The sequence below is a fragment of the Pseudorasbora parva genome, chromosome 15 (assembly GCF_024679245.1).
Source record: "Pseudorasbora parva isolate DD20220531a chromosome 15, ASM2467924v1, whole genome shotgun sequence".
NCBI classification, from domain to species: domain Eukaryota; kingdom Metazoa; phylum Chordata; class Actinopteri; order Cypriniformes; family Gobionidae; genus Pseudorasbora; species Pseudorasbora parva.
In genome coordinates, this window is record NC_090186.1 from 1013486 (window position 1) to 1031443 (window position 17958).

Genomic DNA, 17958 nt, shown 5'->3' on the forward strand with positions numbered 1-17958 from the left:
TCTCAGTCACATCAGAAACTTCCTTTGACATCAACACATCCACTGATGAAGTCTCAGTCACATCAGAAACTTCCTTTGGCATCAACACATCCACTGATGAAGTCTCAGTCACATCAGAAACTTCCTTTGACATCAACACATCCACTGATGAAGTCTCAGTCACATCAGAAACTTCCTTTGGCATCAACACATCCACTGATGAAGTCTGAGTCACATCAGAAACTTCCTTTGGCATCAACACATCCACTGATGAAGTCTCAGTCACATCAGAAACTTCCTTTGACATCAACACATCCACTGATGAGGTCTCAGTCACATCAGAAACTTCCTTTGGCATCAACACATCCACTGATGAAGTCTCACTCACATCAGAATCTTCCTGAGCGTCTGGAAACCTCAGTGTGATTCTGCTTTCATCCAGACCATCAAAGATGAACACAACTTTACACTCCTCATAAATCCTTGAGTCCAGATCGTGAAGTTCAGGATGGAAGTCCAGCAGAAGTCTGTGAAGACTGTACTGATGATCTCGGATCAAGTTCAGCTCTCGAAATGGAAGCACAAACATGAAATCTACATCCTGATTGGCTCTTCCCTCGGCCCAGTCCAGAATGAACTTCTGCACAGAGACGGTTTTTCCGATTCCAGCGATGCCTTTAGTAAGAACAGTCTTGATCTGCTGTTTCTTCTCACGTCCTGGTTCAGCTGAGGCTGTAAAGATGTCATTGCAGTAGATTGGAGTGTCTTGTGAGTGTTGTGTTCTGGCTGTTTTCTCCATCTGTAAAACCTCATGTTCTTCATTCACTCCTCCTCTCTCTCCCTCTATGATGTAGAGCTGTGTGTAGATCCTGTTCAGGAGGGCTTCATTCTCCTGGAGTTTCAGTCCCTCAAATAATCTCTCATACTTGTTCTTCATGCTGGTTTTGTGTCTGTCTTTGACTCTCTGGAGCTCATCATTCATTGGTTGAGGAGAATCTCCAGTCGGATCATCTCTATCCACTCTGATAAAATAACAACAAAGAACAGGTTAAAAATCATGTCAAACAAAGGATTATATAAATAAAATGTAAACACTTTATACAGTAAATCAACACAGATGTCAATCTTGTATTTTCTGTGTAATTAATGCATTACTGTCAGTTTCAGTTTAACACTTTCCACAATGCACATTGATCCAAAGCAGCTTCACAGAAAACAGAGAAGTAGAAAAACACAGAGAAAAGGAAAACCGTGTCTTTCAATCCTCCAGCGAGCAGCTCAAGGTGACAGAGACCAGGAACAAACTCACTAAGAGCTTTAAGAGATGATGAAGAAACCCAAACCTCATCCTCAATCTGACACCAGAGGTTCTGTCAGACAATAAGGGTGGGCTGCACCAACAAGGATTAATCTTAAATCTACATTAAATCAAGATTTATCTTATAATTTTGTTGGTTTAAAAATAAGCAGGTTTACATTGAAACCATCATTTTGATCCTGGATTTAATTTCTATTTAGAATAGATAAACTTTAATCCTGTTGCTCCATAATTTTAAACTCAATTATGGATTAATTTTAAACTTACATGTGAGGAGGTTTAAATAAAATAAAGTGCACCTACAATTAAACTATGCAGATGATTGAACAGAGATAGAAACATTGGGTGTGTCGTCAGGTCTCAGAGAGGTGTTTATTAGCCTAACGCTACTAATAAAAAGGAAAATTAAAGCAAATTGAGCCGTCAGAGTGTGAGGGTCGTGGCGGCCTCTGAGTTTACGCCTGCTATCGAGTCCAGGATGCAGATCTGTCACTCATCTCGGACAAAGAAAAGAAGAGAGGATTATATTTAGCATTTAATGGTCAGCAGCTGTGATGATGAGGTGAGCGCCTGTGATGGCGATCGTGCCTCGCGTTTCTCATGCACGCTCCACTCGATCAAACGGGATGGGCGGCGCTGTCAAGAGTGGAGTAATAGTCACTCATAGCCAACCGAGAGAGTTGTTTTTCATAAGTTACGCTGCCACAATACTCCATTAACTGACAGCCTTCTATAAATATATTTCCAGGAGTATGAGATCCGCACGCACTGCAGCAGTGTTTTCATTGCCTGCTTGATCAGCAACGGTCTCTCTACGTAGCGCTTTATGAAGACAGCTGACATTTTACAAGTTTATTTCCTTTCCTACTTGTCAGAGAGAGTTTCTGGTGGTCAGTACAGAAGATAAATGAATAATTTGTATTGTTGCTGTCAACATCAGGGTGGCAAAAATTTATTGTAAAATTAAGTGGTGCAACACAACTCGATTTAAAATAAAGCCTAGATCAACAAATCCTAGATTAGCTCTAAAACTGAGTTTAATTTAATCCTTGTTGGTGGAACCCACCCTAAGTGTCTTATCTCTGGACATTGGGATCAAAGTTCATCTCTGAATGTTGGTCCACAGATTTGAGGTGAAATCAGAAATAAAAACCGAACTCATCTCTCGGTGTATTCAGTGTGTTTTTGAGTCTCATGTTAAATGTCTTCTCTAAGTTACTCTAGACCAGTTAAAGGGATAAAGGGACCCGTTAAATTCACCCAGAAATGAACATTCAGTCATTATTTACTGAACCCTAGAAGAGATGCAACAGATTGACCGAATGATCGCATCAGACTCGAGCTGTATAATCAGTTCTGTTGGTCTGCTGTGAGCCAGGAAAAGCACACAAGCGGCATCTCACCATTTAGAGAAATCAGGATTAAGACACAAACTCTAAAAAACTCGACAGAGATATTCAGCTCAGAGATCAGCATTCTGGGATACTTCTGCATCGATTCATTTATTATATTATCTCTAATAATATATCATATCTCACCTCTTCACAGACACACAGCTGGGGTCAGAGGTCACGGCTTCACTGAATTTAGGAGGATGACCCATGGATCCGTCACTCCTCAGAGACACACAGCTGGGGTCAGAGGTCACTGCTTCACTGAATTTAGGAGGATGACCCATGGATCCGTCACTCCTCACAGACACACAGCTGGGGTCAGAGGTCACTGCTTCACTGAATTTAGGAGGATGACCCATGGATCCGTCACTCCTCAGAGACACACAGCTGGGGTCAGAGGTCACTGCTTCACTGAATTTAGGAGGATGACCCATGGATCCGTCACTCCTCAGAGACACACAGCTGGGGTCAGAGGTCACGGCTTCATTGAATTTAGGAGGATGACCCATGGATCCGTCACTCCTCAGAGACACACAGCTGGGGTCAGAGGTCACTGCTTCACTGAATTTAGGAGGATGACCCATGGATCCGTCACTCCTCACAGACACACAGCTGGGGTCAGAGGTCACTGCTTCACTGAATTTAGGAGGATGACCCATGGATCCGTCACTCCTCAGAGACACACAGCTGGGGTCAGAGGTCACTGCTTCACTGAATTTAGGAGGATGACCCATGGATCCATCACTCCTCAGAGACACACAGCTGGGGTCAGAGGTCACAGCTTTACTGAATTTAGGAGGTTGACCCATGGATCCGTCACTCCTCACAGACACACAGCTGGGGTCAGAGGTCACGGCTTCATTGAATTTAGGAGGATGACCCATGGATCCGTCACTCCTCAGAGACACACAGCTGGGGTCAGAGGTCACTGCTTCACTGAATTTAGGAGGATGACCCATGGATCCGTCACTCCTCAGAGACACACAGCTGGGGTCAGAGGTCACTGCTTCACTGAATTTAGGAGGATGACCCATGGATCCGTCACTCCTCACAGACACACAGCTGGGGTCAGAGGTCACGGCTTCATCTCTGGGTTCTGCAGATGAAGATCTCTCTCTGCTCTCTATAATGACAAACTGACCTCAGACCTGCACACACAGAACACATCACATCACCCATAACAATATACAATATAACAAATCATGCATTACAATATGATAATATATTCAATTATTGATTATGCAGAGAATTGATTATACGTAATACATAAAAAAGGTAGAGAACTGATACTGTAGTTTGAATAATTGCAATCAGTGAGATGATAATAAATAATTCCCTCTACACTTGAACCTCAATCTGAATGATTTAGACAAATGATGTGTCAGGAAAACATGGCTCCTGCTCTCCAAACTACACACATAAAAACACAAAGCATTCTTAATAACTAAATGAAATTATTAAATTCTCTCTCTTTTTAATCTTACCTCAAATATTTCAATGGATCTTATTTTCATAGTTTATTCATATTCTCAGGAAACATTCCCAATCATTTCCCCCCCAAAACGATTCATTTTAGTTGACAAAATGACAAAACATGTCTTAAATGTGAATAATAAATCCTCTGAGCGATGATGTGTGTGAATCAGGATCCATTTAATGATATGAGACGATAAACAGGTCATGTTGTGTAAAATGGACAAACCTGCAGTATATTCAGAATTAAATGTGTAAGTTATATTCCACAAGCTTTCCATAACTTTATTTAGCAGCTAAAATAACAGAGCATGAATTTATTTTGCACATACTGTAAATATCAAAGATTAATGCTTTCAGACGCCATTTTTTTTCCAAGTCAGGCCAGTTTTTTGCTCAGGATTGCTCAGAACATTAAAGTTTGTTTCATAAAGCTGGATTGTCCTGATATGAGTCCGAGAAGTAAGAAGTGATAGTTGATCTAGTTATTAAAACACAGTCTTAATCGAGCGGCTCTGATTATGAAACTCACTTTACGGCACAACTCCCTAAAATGACCATTAAACTGTAAAGACTGAGTTTAATATGATCACACACAGAAAACACTGGACAATAATATGACATGATATCAGAAGCTGATGAATGAACTTACCGTAATGTGATATTTATGACCGTTTTTAACTCCTGGAAATGAGACTTTACATCTCGGCAGAATCGAGTCTTTACTGTCGGTTTGGACTCAGGTGTGTCCTCAGAACGCGCATGCGCAGGAGGCCTCAGGTGTCAACAACACATAAACCCCGCCCATCTCTCTTCTTCTGCTCTTAGTGTTCAGTCGCTCGTTAAATGTGTTTAGCGCCTCCTCCTGGACTGGAGATGGCATTCATTATTTATATTCATTGCACTTCAGTTTAGATATCATTTGCTTCACTGTTATTTCTTATAATGTTTTTATGATTAATATACACTCAACATTTCCCTCACAATTATCTTTATTTTATCTATATTATCTTTAAATTAATTAATCTTTATAAAATAGTTTATTACAATCTATGATGTCTTTTGTGTCTTATGAATGTTTATATTTTCACTGCATTTCCACTGTTTGACCAGCAGGGGTTCTCAGAGAGTCTCGAGCGCTTCAGTGAATCATTTAGTGAATCAGTTGTTGAGTTGAACAGTTTGTGTGAATCACTCCTTCAGGATTATTATAAAGTCCCAGGCACAGCTGCCTCCATCACCTCCATCTGTGTTGTTTCAGTCACTCTTTACTGGATTCTCCACATTTTCCCCATTCAGCTTTATGAAAACACCATCTCTCTATATAGCCTGTCCTTTTATCCACACTTGTGTGTTTCCTCTGGGACGACGACACACTTCTATTATTATACATTCACACTCATTTGGGACATTTACCCTTCTATATGCTAATCTTTAATGAATGTTACACATCCTCCAGCTTGTGTTGTGATTCTGTCTCATCTAACAGAACTATAAGCTGCTAACCAAAGTCCAAGTGCGGTCTTAACCGTGTTTCTAGAGCACAAATAATATCGGCTATATCATCCAGATCTGCAGGAACTTTCTGGAGCTCATTCGCTATTAAACTTCTGTCGTTCCATTGGAGGAAATGAAACGCCGTGAGAAAGCCGATCAGCTCCAGACAAACCATCATAATTGGTGTTCAGCATCTGATGAATAATTCCAGCTTTAATATCTTTAATCCCCAATAACTCTGTTGCTGCTTCTACAATGGTCTGGCTTTTATACTCGCCAGCTCTCGAGGACAACATCGCCCTCCTGTGGACATCATATCATCTTTAGGGGACGACTTCTAGTTCGTCTCACTCCTTCCCCTTCGAAAAAACTCCATCATTGTTTTTTAAGGTCACTCTCTGAGAATCCCAAGAGTTCTTCATCATCATCTCTTCCTTGAGTATTTCCAGCGACTGCCGATGCTGAAGCTCCTCCAGTTGTTGAGCGGTAGGATAACACACTTTAAGTTGAGATGTGTGTAACTGGTAAATCTTCTCCTGTTTCTTCCTGTTCCTCCTGATAGTTTAAAGGGCCCGTCCTACGCTCAGCTCCATAGAGATCCTGCCATCCTGGAGCCAGTTTAGCAGAAATGTGTTCCTCTGCTTTTAAGAGCGGGTGTGAACGCATCCAAACTCTGGCGTTCGTTCTGAATGAAAGTCTTCTTTTACTGTCATAATGTGGCTTTTGTCTGAGACGAGCTCGTGGAGATCCTTTAATTCCTGAAGTTGAGCAGCATTGCTATATGTTGGAGAATCTGGAGAAATGTCCTGGGACTGAAACACGACATCCAATGGAGCTCTGAGAGGCGAGAGCCGGAGATTCTGGACCAGCTGAATTCAGGCCAAACCAAACTCATGAAGGGCTTTTCCTACATCTGCACACTTTTACTTTTAGAAATGGGGACAATCTTTGAAGGAGGAGCAGATAATGTTTTGGTCGTCACAGTAAAAATAACATTAAATATGATAATATTAGAGTTTTGAAGCTGGGAAAAGATGTGTAGTGCTATTTCTGCCCCAATCCCATGGTTACAGTCAGTGTTCCTGCATTAAATCCATGGGGAATGTTGCTGATTTGAGGACTTAAAGCCTTTTATAACTCGTCCATTCCCAATGTTTGTCCTGGTTTCCCCGTCAGTGCTGTTTGATCTGTGCTTTAGCTCAGAGAACTCTGTGCCGAATCTGATGCTTCTCACTAGACCTCCATCGTCCTGAAGTCAAAGGGTTTTCTGAAGGGCTTTTGGTGAAGCGGCTGAAATAAGGTCTGTGGCGAACACAAGCTCAAGACACTTTCAGGCTTTATTCTACAGCATAAACACATCAGTATTACCCCACTCATGATCTTCTGGAGCTGCTACGTGTCTTGAGAAAGGCGTTTGCTAACAAGTGTCTAATGGACGCCAGAGGCAGGCGAGGAGATGAACCGTCTTCAGCCCAAAAGCTAAACTCAGGGGCTTTCACAGCCTCATTCTGCTCATAATTGAGCTCTTATAAACTATTCTCACTCAAACGCTCTGGGGAAATGTCTGAGATAAAAACTGAAAGAGTTGTGGGAAGCTCAGGGATGGTGACGCTGAAGTCATGTGACCGTGGTGTCGTTCCTTTGTAGCCTAGCTTTAGCTTTTTACTTCTGGCGGCTGCATTTAGGCTTCAGGACTCATAAAGTTGTGTTATAATTATCTTGATGGACAAAATGTGCAAGTGTCACAAACTTGTGTTGATCACAGAGCCTGTTTTTAGCGCTAATCCAAACACCTGAAATCCTATTGGCTCATTCATACGGGCAAGGAGCTTTTGGAGTATCATCATTGGCCAAACCACTCCATAGCAACCAAACAGAGTACCCTAGCAAACATTTAAAAAGACCTATATCCGCATCAGAACGTTGTATAAAGATGAGGGTTGGATCTTTTGACTCATGCTAGCAAACTGGACTGTTAACATGCTAGAATGGTAATAATTAAAAAAAAAATTGTTGAAAGCTAACATAATGTTGGTAAGATCATGTTAACAGGATTAGCATGTTTTTGGTTAACATTAAGTTAACACGATTAACATGTTGCTAGCATTATGCTATCACAATTAGCATAATGTTAACATGATTAGCATATTTGGTGACATTATGTTAACATGATTAGCATGTTGTTATCATAATTCTAACACAATTAGCATAATGTTTGCAACATGATTAACATGCTGTTATCAGATTAGCATGTTTGATAGCATTAAACTAACACAATTAACATGTTTTGTTAACATTATGCTAACACAATTAGCATAATGATAGCATGATTTTAACACAATTGACCCTTCGCTAAGCCCCGTTTCCCGTAGTTACTGTTGCTACGCCTGTCAAGCTTTCGCGCCTGACACGTCTATTACAGTATGTATGCGCCGGTGTCAGACATTTCCGAGGAGATAATTAGTCATTTCTGGCGAACAGGGGAAATATCTGAGAGAGTAAGAAAAAATTGACTGCAGTATGTATTTGCGGGATATATCCGCGACATATTATGCAACCGATTACAGAATAATTTCAATAAAATTGAAGCTAAAGCGTATGGTCTCAGCGCAATCAGCAGCTGCCTCATATGTATGTTCATGCACAACAGGGTAAGTAAAATGAGAAAATAATCAAATAATTATAAATCAAACAACTTATCAATAAATCTTGTGGAATAAACACAAGACATTAGCCTGAAAACTTTTTAATGATTCTCCGGCTTAACGTTATATTTAGCGCGCCGGGCTACTGCTCACATGTCGTGTGTCTATAATCTACTCCTTGGACCTGGCCCTAGCCTGAGATTCTGACCTGAGCCATTCATCAAAAACCACACATTTACTGAAACCTTATAACAGAAAGCCAGTCTCTCAAACATGATGGGTTTTATTAATATTATAAACACAGCCACTGCAACAATCCTTATGAAAAAGGTCTTAATTTGCACACATTTTGTCTAAACAAAACTACAATACAAAACTAATAAATAAAGCTAAGACAGTTCTTTTTATAGTCTATATACTGCATCATATGTAATAACTTGCATCAGTCAAAAACCTCATGTATTTTCAGTTTGTTGAAGCAAACGTAGGTGTTTTTGTTAATCCTGACGACATTTAACGTTGTGAATGGGGTCTCACACACACTGTTTATAGAGTTTATAGAGTTCTTACTATGTTCTTTGTCCAATTTAACACTTAGCTAATCACTATTAGCATGTAGCTATTCACTGCTAGCATGTGTAGCATGTTGGAAGTGCTGTTTGCAAGCATGAGTCAAAAGAACCAACCCCCATGTCTCTACGATGTTCTGATGCAGAGGTCTACATGGTTGCTAGGGTACTCTGTTTTGGTTGCTATGGAGTGGCTTGGCAGCATCCCATAATGATACTGCAAAAGCTCCTTGCCACTATGAATGATATAAACCAACCCCCATTCCTCTATGACATTCAGATGTGAAGATATCCATAGGTGGATTTGGGTTGCTAGGGTGCTTGATAATGGTTGCTAGGGCATGGCTAGGAAGTGCTGAAGGTGTTTTGTGATTGGCCGTTGATGTCCTGAGTCAATCAAACGCACCCTCGTGTTTCTATGACACTTCTATCCAAAGATATCCCTTTGATCTCTTTCAATGGAAGTCTATGGGCTCTAAAGGGTTGCTAGCGCGTGGCTTAATAGCACCACAAAGATCCTGAGATAGTGATTGGTTGCCTGAGTAAATTGAGCCCGCCCCCTTGTCTCTCTGACTCTGTGAACCAGAGCTATGGTCAATACAAAATCCCTCTGCGATTTACCATAGTAGGAAAAACACATGCGTTTGATGGGACATCTCTCCCCATAGTAAGGCAATGGGGCAACTTTGGGCAGCTCTAGCACCCCAGGGGTAAAACTTACACCCCATTGAGATGTCTGTCCTGAGAGTTCCTGTCAGCCTCTTCAAATGTCGTATAAGTAACGAGTGTTTATGAAATCCTCACTCGGAGCTCTGAGTGGTCAAAGTTTCCGCAATGTTAAGTCAATGTAACTTTTCGGCTCCTTTCGCACCCCCGATCCCTTAGAAGAGACACAGCACACCACAGCGCAAAAATCCGCACGATTGGATCCTTCATTTGTTGGGTCTTTGCCAGAAACTCTGTGAGGAGCAGCGCGGATGTAAATGTGTCAGAACAGTGAGAGCGAAGAGCAACACTACGGCTACAGTGCTTCAGCTACGCTGGAGGACATCTGTAAGGCAAAGCTTCCTTCATCATCATCAGGACACGTTTATTTGGAAGGACCTTCGGCTTTTGGCAATGAACCAACATGACTTTAGCTGTGGAGCTGACAGGATTCCAACACATCTGGTGTTTGGCACACACACTGAAGCTCACGTCACAGCGAGCCTTAAAGCTCCCCACTGTAGCTCGACTGCAGGAGAAGATTCAGAGGATTTCTGTGCTCTTCCATAGGAGCACCACAGCAGCGGGAGAACTGAAGAGGAACCAGACGATGGTGGACCTTCCACAGCTCAAGCTGATCACAGATGGTGCAGTCCATCAGGTGGACCATATGAGATGCTGTCCCGTTTCCTGGAGCACAATCCTGCTGTTGATCTCAAATTACAGCTTTGTCCCCGTTAGGATTGAATCACAGGACCGGATACCAGTCATTTGGCCAAGAGATCTCTTATTGATTATCTTTGTATGTCAGACATAGTAGAGACATTGAAAAGTGATTATTTCATGCTAGCTGTTTGTGTTTGTCCACTCCTCCGTTCCTCTACCCTTCTCCCTTCTCCATCCCTCCTCTGTCCCTCTTTCTCTTCATCGTTGTCGTCGTCTCCTTCGCTGTTGTCGTCTCGTTGTCTTCTGGGCAGTTCACTGAATTTGGATGTTATATAGAGGAACTCACTAGGAAGAGATTTCCTCAGAAGGTAGAGAACATGCGTCATATGTTTAAAATAGAACGTATACTTCATGCTTCCATGTGTTGCTCAATCCACTTTCCTTATAAAGAACAGTCAACGCTACATCCCGAAACAAACACATCAGCAGAACTATAGCCCACTGTATGCCACTTGGTACATGTGTGCACATTCTTGATCAAATATAGCTCAGCCATGTCTCTCCTTGGGACACATGTACAAACACAGGCGGACTTTACAACATACATTAGACTAATAATAATACAAAAAATACCAATAAACCATCAAATGTCCATCTTCAGTGGCATCTGTGCTGATCTTTGATCTCCTGAGGTGAGCGGTTTACTGAGACTTTCAGCACTGATACGACTAAAGCCTTAAACAACATTACATCCCTTGGGGATTGTGTTGATTTCATCTCATTTGTTGATGTGTTGCTAGGAAAAGTTCATCTTATTTTCATCTGAAATGATTAAATGAATCTTGTAATGAATGTTGCTCTGCTGTTTTTAAAGGTGAGAACGAGAGTCTCTGACATCTGCACCTTGACTGAGATGGAAATCTCAAATGCTGAAGAGGTCGATCAAGCCCTCAAGCCTATGCTGGTGGAAACAAACGTCATGTGTGAGGAGAAGACCCAACAGTTTCTATCATTGCTCCGCTTCACACACACCTGTTGAGTGCCATGATCAGCACTGCTAAAGACTCAAAGAGATGAAGATCTACCAAGAGCTCTCAGAGAGATATAATCCTTCAGAGGAGAAGAGCAACCTCTCCATCTCATCAGCCTCAGACCCTCGGTTTAAATCTCTGCCCTTCCTCTCTCCAGAAGACACGCATCAGACATTTACCACAGTGGGCTCAAAGGCGGCTGCTCTTAAGGGACATTCATTTATTAATCCTCTAAAGGCTCAGCTTTATACTTTAAAACCATTACATGTCATTTTAGTTGAGCACTGAGCATTTAGTCTGAATAATAATGCAGCAGGTCAACAGGTGTCCACTGTTTTCTTCACGGAGGCTTCAGTCTTAATGGCCAGCAGATTTCAGATCTCTCCTCCTCCTGAGCAGGAGGGAAGCACCAGGTACTGTTTGCTGCTGAGAGGATGATAGACTACAGTGAGCCTGGAAAAGATCTTTCCACTGTCCAAAGAGGAGGAAATCTGCTCTTGCTGATCCGCTTGGACAGATGTTCAACAGCAGTAGCTCCAGTACGTCCACACCTTCAGCCTCCACAGCTGGATCATGAAGAGAAACATGCTTATGTGACTCTCACCTTAATCTACTGGGAATGCTTCTGCATTAAAGATAAACCAGCTCTAAGCACTGACATGTTTCCAGGTTTACATCAAATAAGTTGGCCAAGTTGTAATTAAGTTTTCAGAAGTTGATTTGCTGAGAAGTTTACAGTTTACAGAAAACTCTTGTTAGAAAGCACTGCAGTGTGTTCATGTTCACAGAATAGTTCATTAGACCCCTTGGTCCTGCAATGGGACCAGATTTTGTGATATAAGGTTTTATACCGGGGGGTTTTCTATCGCCATCACTATTTTTAGTAATGTATGCATTTCACAATTTCAATAAATTGGAGGAGTGTGTTTATATCATATATATTATATATACCTTGTTCTCCAGCGCTCTCTGGTAAACCATCTCAGCCTGGGCCGGCTGCCCTCGCTTCTCAAACTGATGAGCCCAGTCGATATACAGCTCCGCCGCCTGCGTCCCCACGCCTCGGCCCTGAAGACGGCTGTACACCTCCATCGGATCGCTGCAGAAACTGGCCTGGACAGAGAGAGCAGGAGTGTGTTCATATCAGAGCCGGATCCTGCCTTCAGAAGAGTGTGTGAGAGAGAGCAGGAGTGTGTTCATATCAGAGCCGGATCCTGCCTTCAGAAGAGTGTGTGAGAGAGAGCAGGAGTGTGTTCATATCAGAGCCAGATCCTGCCTTCAGAAGAGTGTGTGAGAGAGAGCAGGAGTGTGTTCATATCAGAGCCAGATCCTGCCTTCAGAAGAGTGTGTGTGAGAGAGCAGGAGTGTGTTCATATCAGAGCCAGATCCTGCCTTCAGAAGAGTGTGTGTGTGAGAGAGCAGGAGTGTGTTCATATCAGAGCCGGATCCTGCCTTCAGAAGAGTGTGTGTGAGAGAGTGTGTGTGTGTGTGTGTGTGTGTGTGTGTGTGTGTGTGAGAGAGAGAGAGAGAGTGTGTGTGTGTGTGTGTGTGTGTGTGTGTGTGTGTGTGTGTGTGTGTGTGTGTGTGTGTGTGTGTGTGAGAGAGAGAGTGTGTGTGTGTGTGTGTGTGTGTGTGTGTGTGTGTGTGTGTGTGTGTGTGTGTGTGTGTGTGTGTGTGTGTGTGTGTGTGTGTGTGTGTGTGTGTGAGAGAGAGTGTGTGTGTGTGAGAGAGTGTGTGTGTGTGAGAGTGTGTGTGTGTGTGTGTGTGTGTGTGTGTGTGTGTGTGTGTGTGTGTGTGTGTGTGTGTGTGTGTGAGAGCAGGAGTGAACCTACACATCTGACGCAGTGAGCGACGTATCGCGGGTCGTTGTGGTATCGCTCATCTTGAAGGAAGGTCTGAACGATGCGCTCCAGAACCACAGACAAACCCTTCCTCTCCTCCACTGACAGCTTGCTCTCCAGAAACTGAACAAACCTGCCACAAACCAGCCATGAGTGACAGACAGAGAGGGGATCATTTCATCAGAGCTATAATAAAGACATTAAAGATGTTCTTACTTATCCCAGGGGTCTAACGGGTCATCTCCAGCATAGCTGCGCACGCTCAGCTCAAACGCCCTGCAGTGAGGAAGAGATCATCAGTGTTATTCACCTGCCAGTGGTCATAATGATATGCCTGATCGCTGTAGAGTAAAGTGGGATGCTCAGAGCCAGACGATCACATTAACTATTGATCAGAGAATCCTGAAACTGCAGAAACTGTTGATCACTGATAATAATCCTAAATGTGTGTTGATGATCAGATCCTCATCTGAGAATGATTAGTGAAGGATCATGTGACACTGAAGACTGGAGTAATGATGATAAATTCAGCTTTGATCACAGGAATAAATCACACTTTACTATATATTCCCATAGAGAACAGATGATTTACACTGGAGGAATATTTCACTGCTTTACTGGAGTTATGATCAGATTAATGAGCAGAAGAGACTCAAAGACTGTCATAGATGTATGAACATGTATTAAAACACACAAGCCCAGAGAAGGGAGGCACACAGTTGTGTTATATAGAACAAAACATCATGATATTGAGCCATATTAATAACCCAACTGAATCATAAACATCATCAGGACCAATACACACTCTCGGTCAGATGCTAACACGCTACTTACTGAAAATAAGAATTAATGTCCATCGTTTCTTCTTGTTGAACACAGAAAGTCCGTGGGGGAATGTTTACGGTTAAACGAGACTCATTTAAAACACGTTAATAACAATATTAATCGCTAATATTTCCGTTAACTAGCCCCGCTCTGCTAACTGTATAACTGCAACAACGACATGTTTTCAAATGTACCGCTTAGCCAATCATTAGCCTTCATGAGGCTCAACAGCCAATCAGAGTCCGACACAACAGCGCGTCACGTTTACTCGGTGGCTCCGCCCCCTCTAAGGCTCTGGGTGGAGCTGGGCGGAGCCTACATGAATATTCATGAGTTTCCTGGTTGGCGTTAAAGACTCTGAGAATATGAACCCGTGCTCTCTGGATCATCACAGAAACTGTTCTGAGATTTCCAGCTTCACATGAAAGAGCAGGACAGACCTCACCGCCGACAGGAAATACAGAAATACAGAAATAAAGAGAGACTCAGTGATTGTGAGAGAATTCATTCTGCTGATCTCATCACATTCATGATTATTCATACTGATGAAGGGGGGGATTCTGAAATCCACTGCCGCTTCAATATACCTGTATATATTTATATCCTAATTAACTTCATAATCAAAACTTTAATCAATATTTATCCTATATTATTATAATGATTCTATCCAGTTATGATTTTGCTTTGTTTCTTGTTTTCTAAAGTGTGTATTTGGTCTCTGAGGAGTGACTGAGGGTCTGGCCTAGAGATGTGTGATGTGTCACTAAACACTGGCAACAAGGTCGTGATTTTGGAGGTATCACACACCCCTAACATGTTAGGAGTGCAGTAACAGGGTTTGCTCACTTAGCCTGGCTTCCAGATATGAAATATGGATTTGTCTTTCATTTAATTTATTATGTTTTTTTTTCCTTTTTTATTTCCTTTTACTGAAACACTAAAGACTCAAGATGAATATTGCCTGCACTATTGTGTGTCCCTCTCACTAAAGGAAAGCACATGTTATCAGTATGTTTTGGTAAGAACTAGTTAGAACTGGAGCTTAATCAGCTCCAACCGTGGAGAGACTGTGTATCTGTGTGTGTGCGCAATATTCTATGCTCCAGATCAGAATGGTGTCAATGGGCACCCTAAGCGATGGGTGGACTTGTTGTTCTGGGCAACCTGGCGCCTGCTCCAGATCTGGAAGGTCACTACGGGCCTAATTCTGGGGTGAAAGCGTCAACAAGTGACACGTCAGTGGAAACGTGCATCAGATTAACTGACTCGAGTGGAAATTATCATGACTGTGCATTGTCTCTGAGCCAATCAGAACCATCCACATTGCAGTAATGACGTGGATAAGACCTTGAAAACGGTATAACTGTTGGGACAATTGTATGTATGATAGGGCGAGGCAACGAGACGGTGAGAGAGGGAGCGCGGCCTACGAACTCCTTGTGAGACTTGAAGCTGGCTTCTGCTTTTGAAACTGCAAACTATTCTTAAGTAAATTCTTCTTTTAATTAATTGCAATCCTGACTCTGTCTTCATTTCTTCACTACTGGTCCTGGGTCATAAGCTGTTAACCCCTAACACTGTCATCAGTTCACATCAATCATTCATAAACCACTTCATGATTAAATCAATCAGTCCTTTATTACATCTCATCATCAGTTTACAATATACATATTAGAGCAGTCTGACAATATAGCAATATTATTACAGCCTTATTACAGATTCACAGCAGTGTGTGTGTGTGTGTGTGTGTGCCTTATTACAGATTCACAGCAGTGTGTGTGTGTGTGTGTGTGTGTGTGTGTGTGTGTGCCTTATTACAGATTCAGAGCTGTGTGTGTGTGTGTGTGTGTGTGTGTGTGTGTGTGTGTGTGTGTGTGTGTGTGTGTGTGTGCCTTATTACAGATTCAGAGCTGTGTGTGTGTGTGTGTGTGTGTGTGTGTGTGTGCCTTATTACAGATTCAGAGCAGTGTGTGTGTGTGTGTGTGTGTGTGTGTGTGTGTGTGTGTGTGTGCCTTATTACAGATTCAGAGCTGTGTGTGTGTGTGTGTGTGTGTGTGTGTGCCTTATTACAGATTCAGAGCTGTGTGTGTGTGTGTGTGTGTGTGCCTTATTACAGATTCAGAGCTGTGTGTGTGTGTGTGTGTGTGTGTGTGCCTTATTACAGATTCAGAGCTGTGTGTGTGTGTGTGTGTGTGTGTGTGTGTGTGTGTGCCTTATTACAGATTCAGAGCTGTGTGTGTGTGTGTGTGTGTGTGTGTGTGTGAGAGAGAGAGAGCGAGTGTGTGTGTGTGTGTGTGTGTGTGTGTGTGTGTGTGTGTGTGTGTGTGTGTGTGTGTGTGTGTGAGAGATCTAGATTCATAACATCTAGACACTAATTAATGAAAAAAACGTGAAACTAATTATGTGAGGTTTGATGACTGTGTGTGTATGTGAGTGTTATAAAGAGGTTTTACAGGTGTGTGTGTGTGTGTGTGTGTGTGTGTGTGTGTGTTTGTGTGTGTGTTTGTGTGTGTGTGTTATTTAATCTGACACAGAGACACTGAAGAATCATCATAAACCCAAAATCCAGCACAGAGTGGTTCAGTGAATGTGGTGTTGAATGTGTGTAAGTGTGTGAGTGTGTGTGTGTCAGTGACGCTGTAGAAGGACAGAGTGCCGGCCGACACGTCCACACACACTCCTGCTCTCTGAGAGGATGAACTGATGGCAGGAATATCAGTCCTGATATTATTGTGCCAGACAGAGAATCCTTCACCAGAGCAGTCCAGACTCCAGGATTTGTCATTGAGTCCAAACAAACAGTCTTTACTCCATCCTTTCCTCCTGATTCCTTTATATGCCACTGATATTTCAGCATCTTCGCTCCATTCGGCCTCCCAGTAACAGCGGCCAGTCAGACTCTCTCCACACAGAACCTGAGGATACTCATCAAATCTCTCTGGATGATCAGGATACGGCTGAGGCTCTAACACACACTCCACCTTCCTGTTCCCCTCAGACAGAACGAGACGAGTGTGTACTGTGTGTGGATCCAGTGTGAGATCACAGGCATCTGAACACAAGAAGAGAGAAACATCTAGAACAACAGACACTAGACGAGTGTGTGTGTGTGTGTGTGTGTGTGTGTGTGTGTGTGTGTGTGTGTGTGTGTGTGGATCCAGTGTGAGATCACAGGCATCTGAACACAAGAAGAGAAAAACATCTAGAACAACAGTCACTAGACGAGTGTGAGTGTGTGTGTGTGTGTGTGTGTGTGTGTGTGTGTGTGTGTGTGAGAGAGAGAGAGTGCCTGCCTGACTGACTGTGTGTGTGTGTGTGTGTGTGTGTGTGTGTGGATCCAGTGTGAGATCACAGGCCCCTGAACACAAGAAGAGAAAAACATCTAGAACAACAGTCACTAGACGAGTGTGAGTGTGTGTATGTGTGTGTGAGAGAGAGTGCCTGCCTGCCTGCCTGACTGTGTGTGTGTGTGTGTGTGTGTGTGTGTGTGTGTGTGTGTGTGTGTGAGAGAGAGAAAGTCCCTGACTGACTGTGTGTGTGTGTGTGTGTGTGAGAGAGAGTGCTTGACTGACTGTGTGTGTGTGTGTATGTATCTGAGTGAGTGAGTGAACGTGTGTGTGTCTGAGTGGACAAGTGATTGTGTGTGTGTGTGTGTGTGTGTGTGTGTGTGTGTGTGTGTGTGTGTGAGAGAGAGAGAGAGTGCGTGACTGTGTGTGTGTGTGTGTGTGTGTGTGTGTGTGTGTGTGGATCTAGTGTGAGATCACAGGCATCTGAACACAAGAAGAGAAAAACATCTAGAACAACAGTCACTAGACGAGTGTGAGTGTGAGTGTGTGTGTGTGTGTGTGTGTGTGTGTGTGTGTGTGTGTGTGTGTGTGTGTGTGTGTGTGTGTGTGTGTGTGTGTGTGTGAGAGAGAGTGCCTGCCTGACTGACTGTGTGTGTGTGTGTGTGTGTGTGTGTGTGGATCCAGTGTGAGATCACAGGCATCTGAACACAAGAAGAGAAAAACATCTA

At 42.8% G+C, this 17958-nt stretch overlaps 3 protein-coding genes across 3 annotated transcripts in view; all 3 read right to left on the reverse strand.

Moving 5' to 3' along the window:
* Window positions 1-3725, reverse strand: part of LOC137041809 (NLR family CARD domain-containing protein 3-like) — a 55593-nt gene extending 51868 nt beyond the window's left edge. The window contains exons 1-2 of the mRNA XM_067418480.1: window positions 2836-3725; window positions 368-1001 (exon numbers count right to left, since the gene is read on the reverse strand). Of these exons, the coding sequence (XP_067274581.1) occupies window positions 368-1001; window positions 2836-3725 (1524 nt within the window). The remainder of the gene's footprint in view (window positions 1-367; window positions 1002-2835) is intronic.
* A 7736-nt stretch (window positions 3726-11461) lies between these two features.
* On the reverse strand, window positions 11462-14125 carry LOC137040873 (mitotic checkpoint serine/threonine-protein kinase BUB1 beta-like). Its single transcript, XM_067416629.1, has 5 exons — window positions 13953-14125; window positions 13335-13394; window positions 13110-13251; window positions 12229-12390; window positions 11462-11843 (listed from the first exon to the last, which is right to left on the reverse strand). The coding sequence occupies exons 1-5, from the start codon at window positions 13973-13975 to the stop codon at window positions 11799-11801; spliced, it is 432 nt and encodes a 143-aa protein (XP_067272730.1). The 5' UTR covers window positions 13976-14125; the 3' UTR covers window positions 11462-11798.
* Window positions 14126-16291: 2166 nt separating this feature from the next.
* LOC137040877 (NACHT, LRR and PYD domains-containing protein 12-like) overlaps window positions 16292-17958 on the reverse strand; it is a 68108-nt gene continuing 66441 nt past the window's right edge. Inside the window, exon 10 of the mRNA XM_067416634.1 lies at window positions 16292-16995. Coding sequence (XP_067272735.1) covers window positions 16460-16995 — 536 coding nt within the window. The 3' untranslated portion in view covers window positions 16292-16459. The remainder of the gene's footprint in view (window positions 16996-17958) is intronic.

What these genes read in the sequence shown, in the direction of transcription:
- LOC137040873 (XM_067416629.1), bottom strand. Translation starts at nt 13,975, where the DNA reads ATGGACATTAATTCTTATTTTCA. An exon ending in GACATTAATTCTTATTTTCA is followed by an intron (nt 13,395 to 13,952) that starts GTAAGTAGCGTG and finishes TCCTCACTGCAG; the next exon opens with GGCGTTTGAGCTGAGCGTGC. An exon ending in TCGCTCACTGCGTCAGATGT is followed by an intron (nt 12,391 to 13,109) that starts GTAGGTTCACTC and finishes CTCTCTGTCCAG; the next exon opens with GCCAGTTTCTGCAGCGATCC.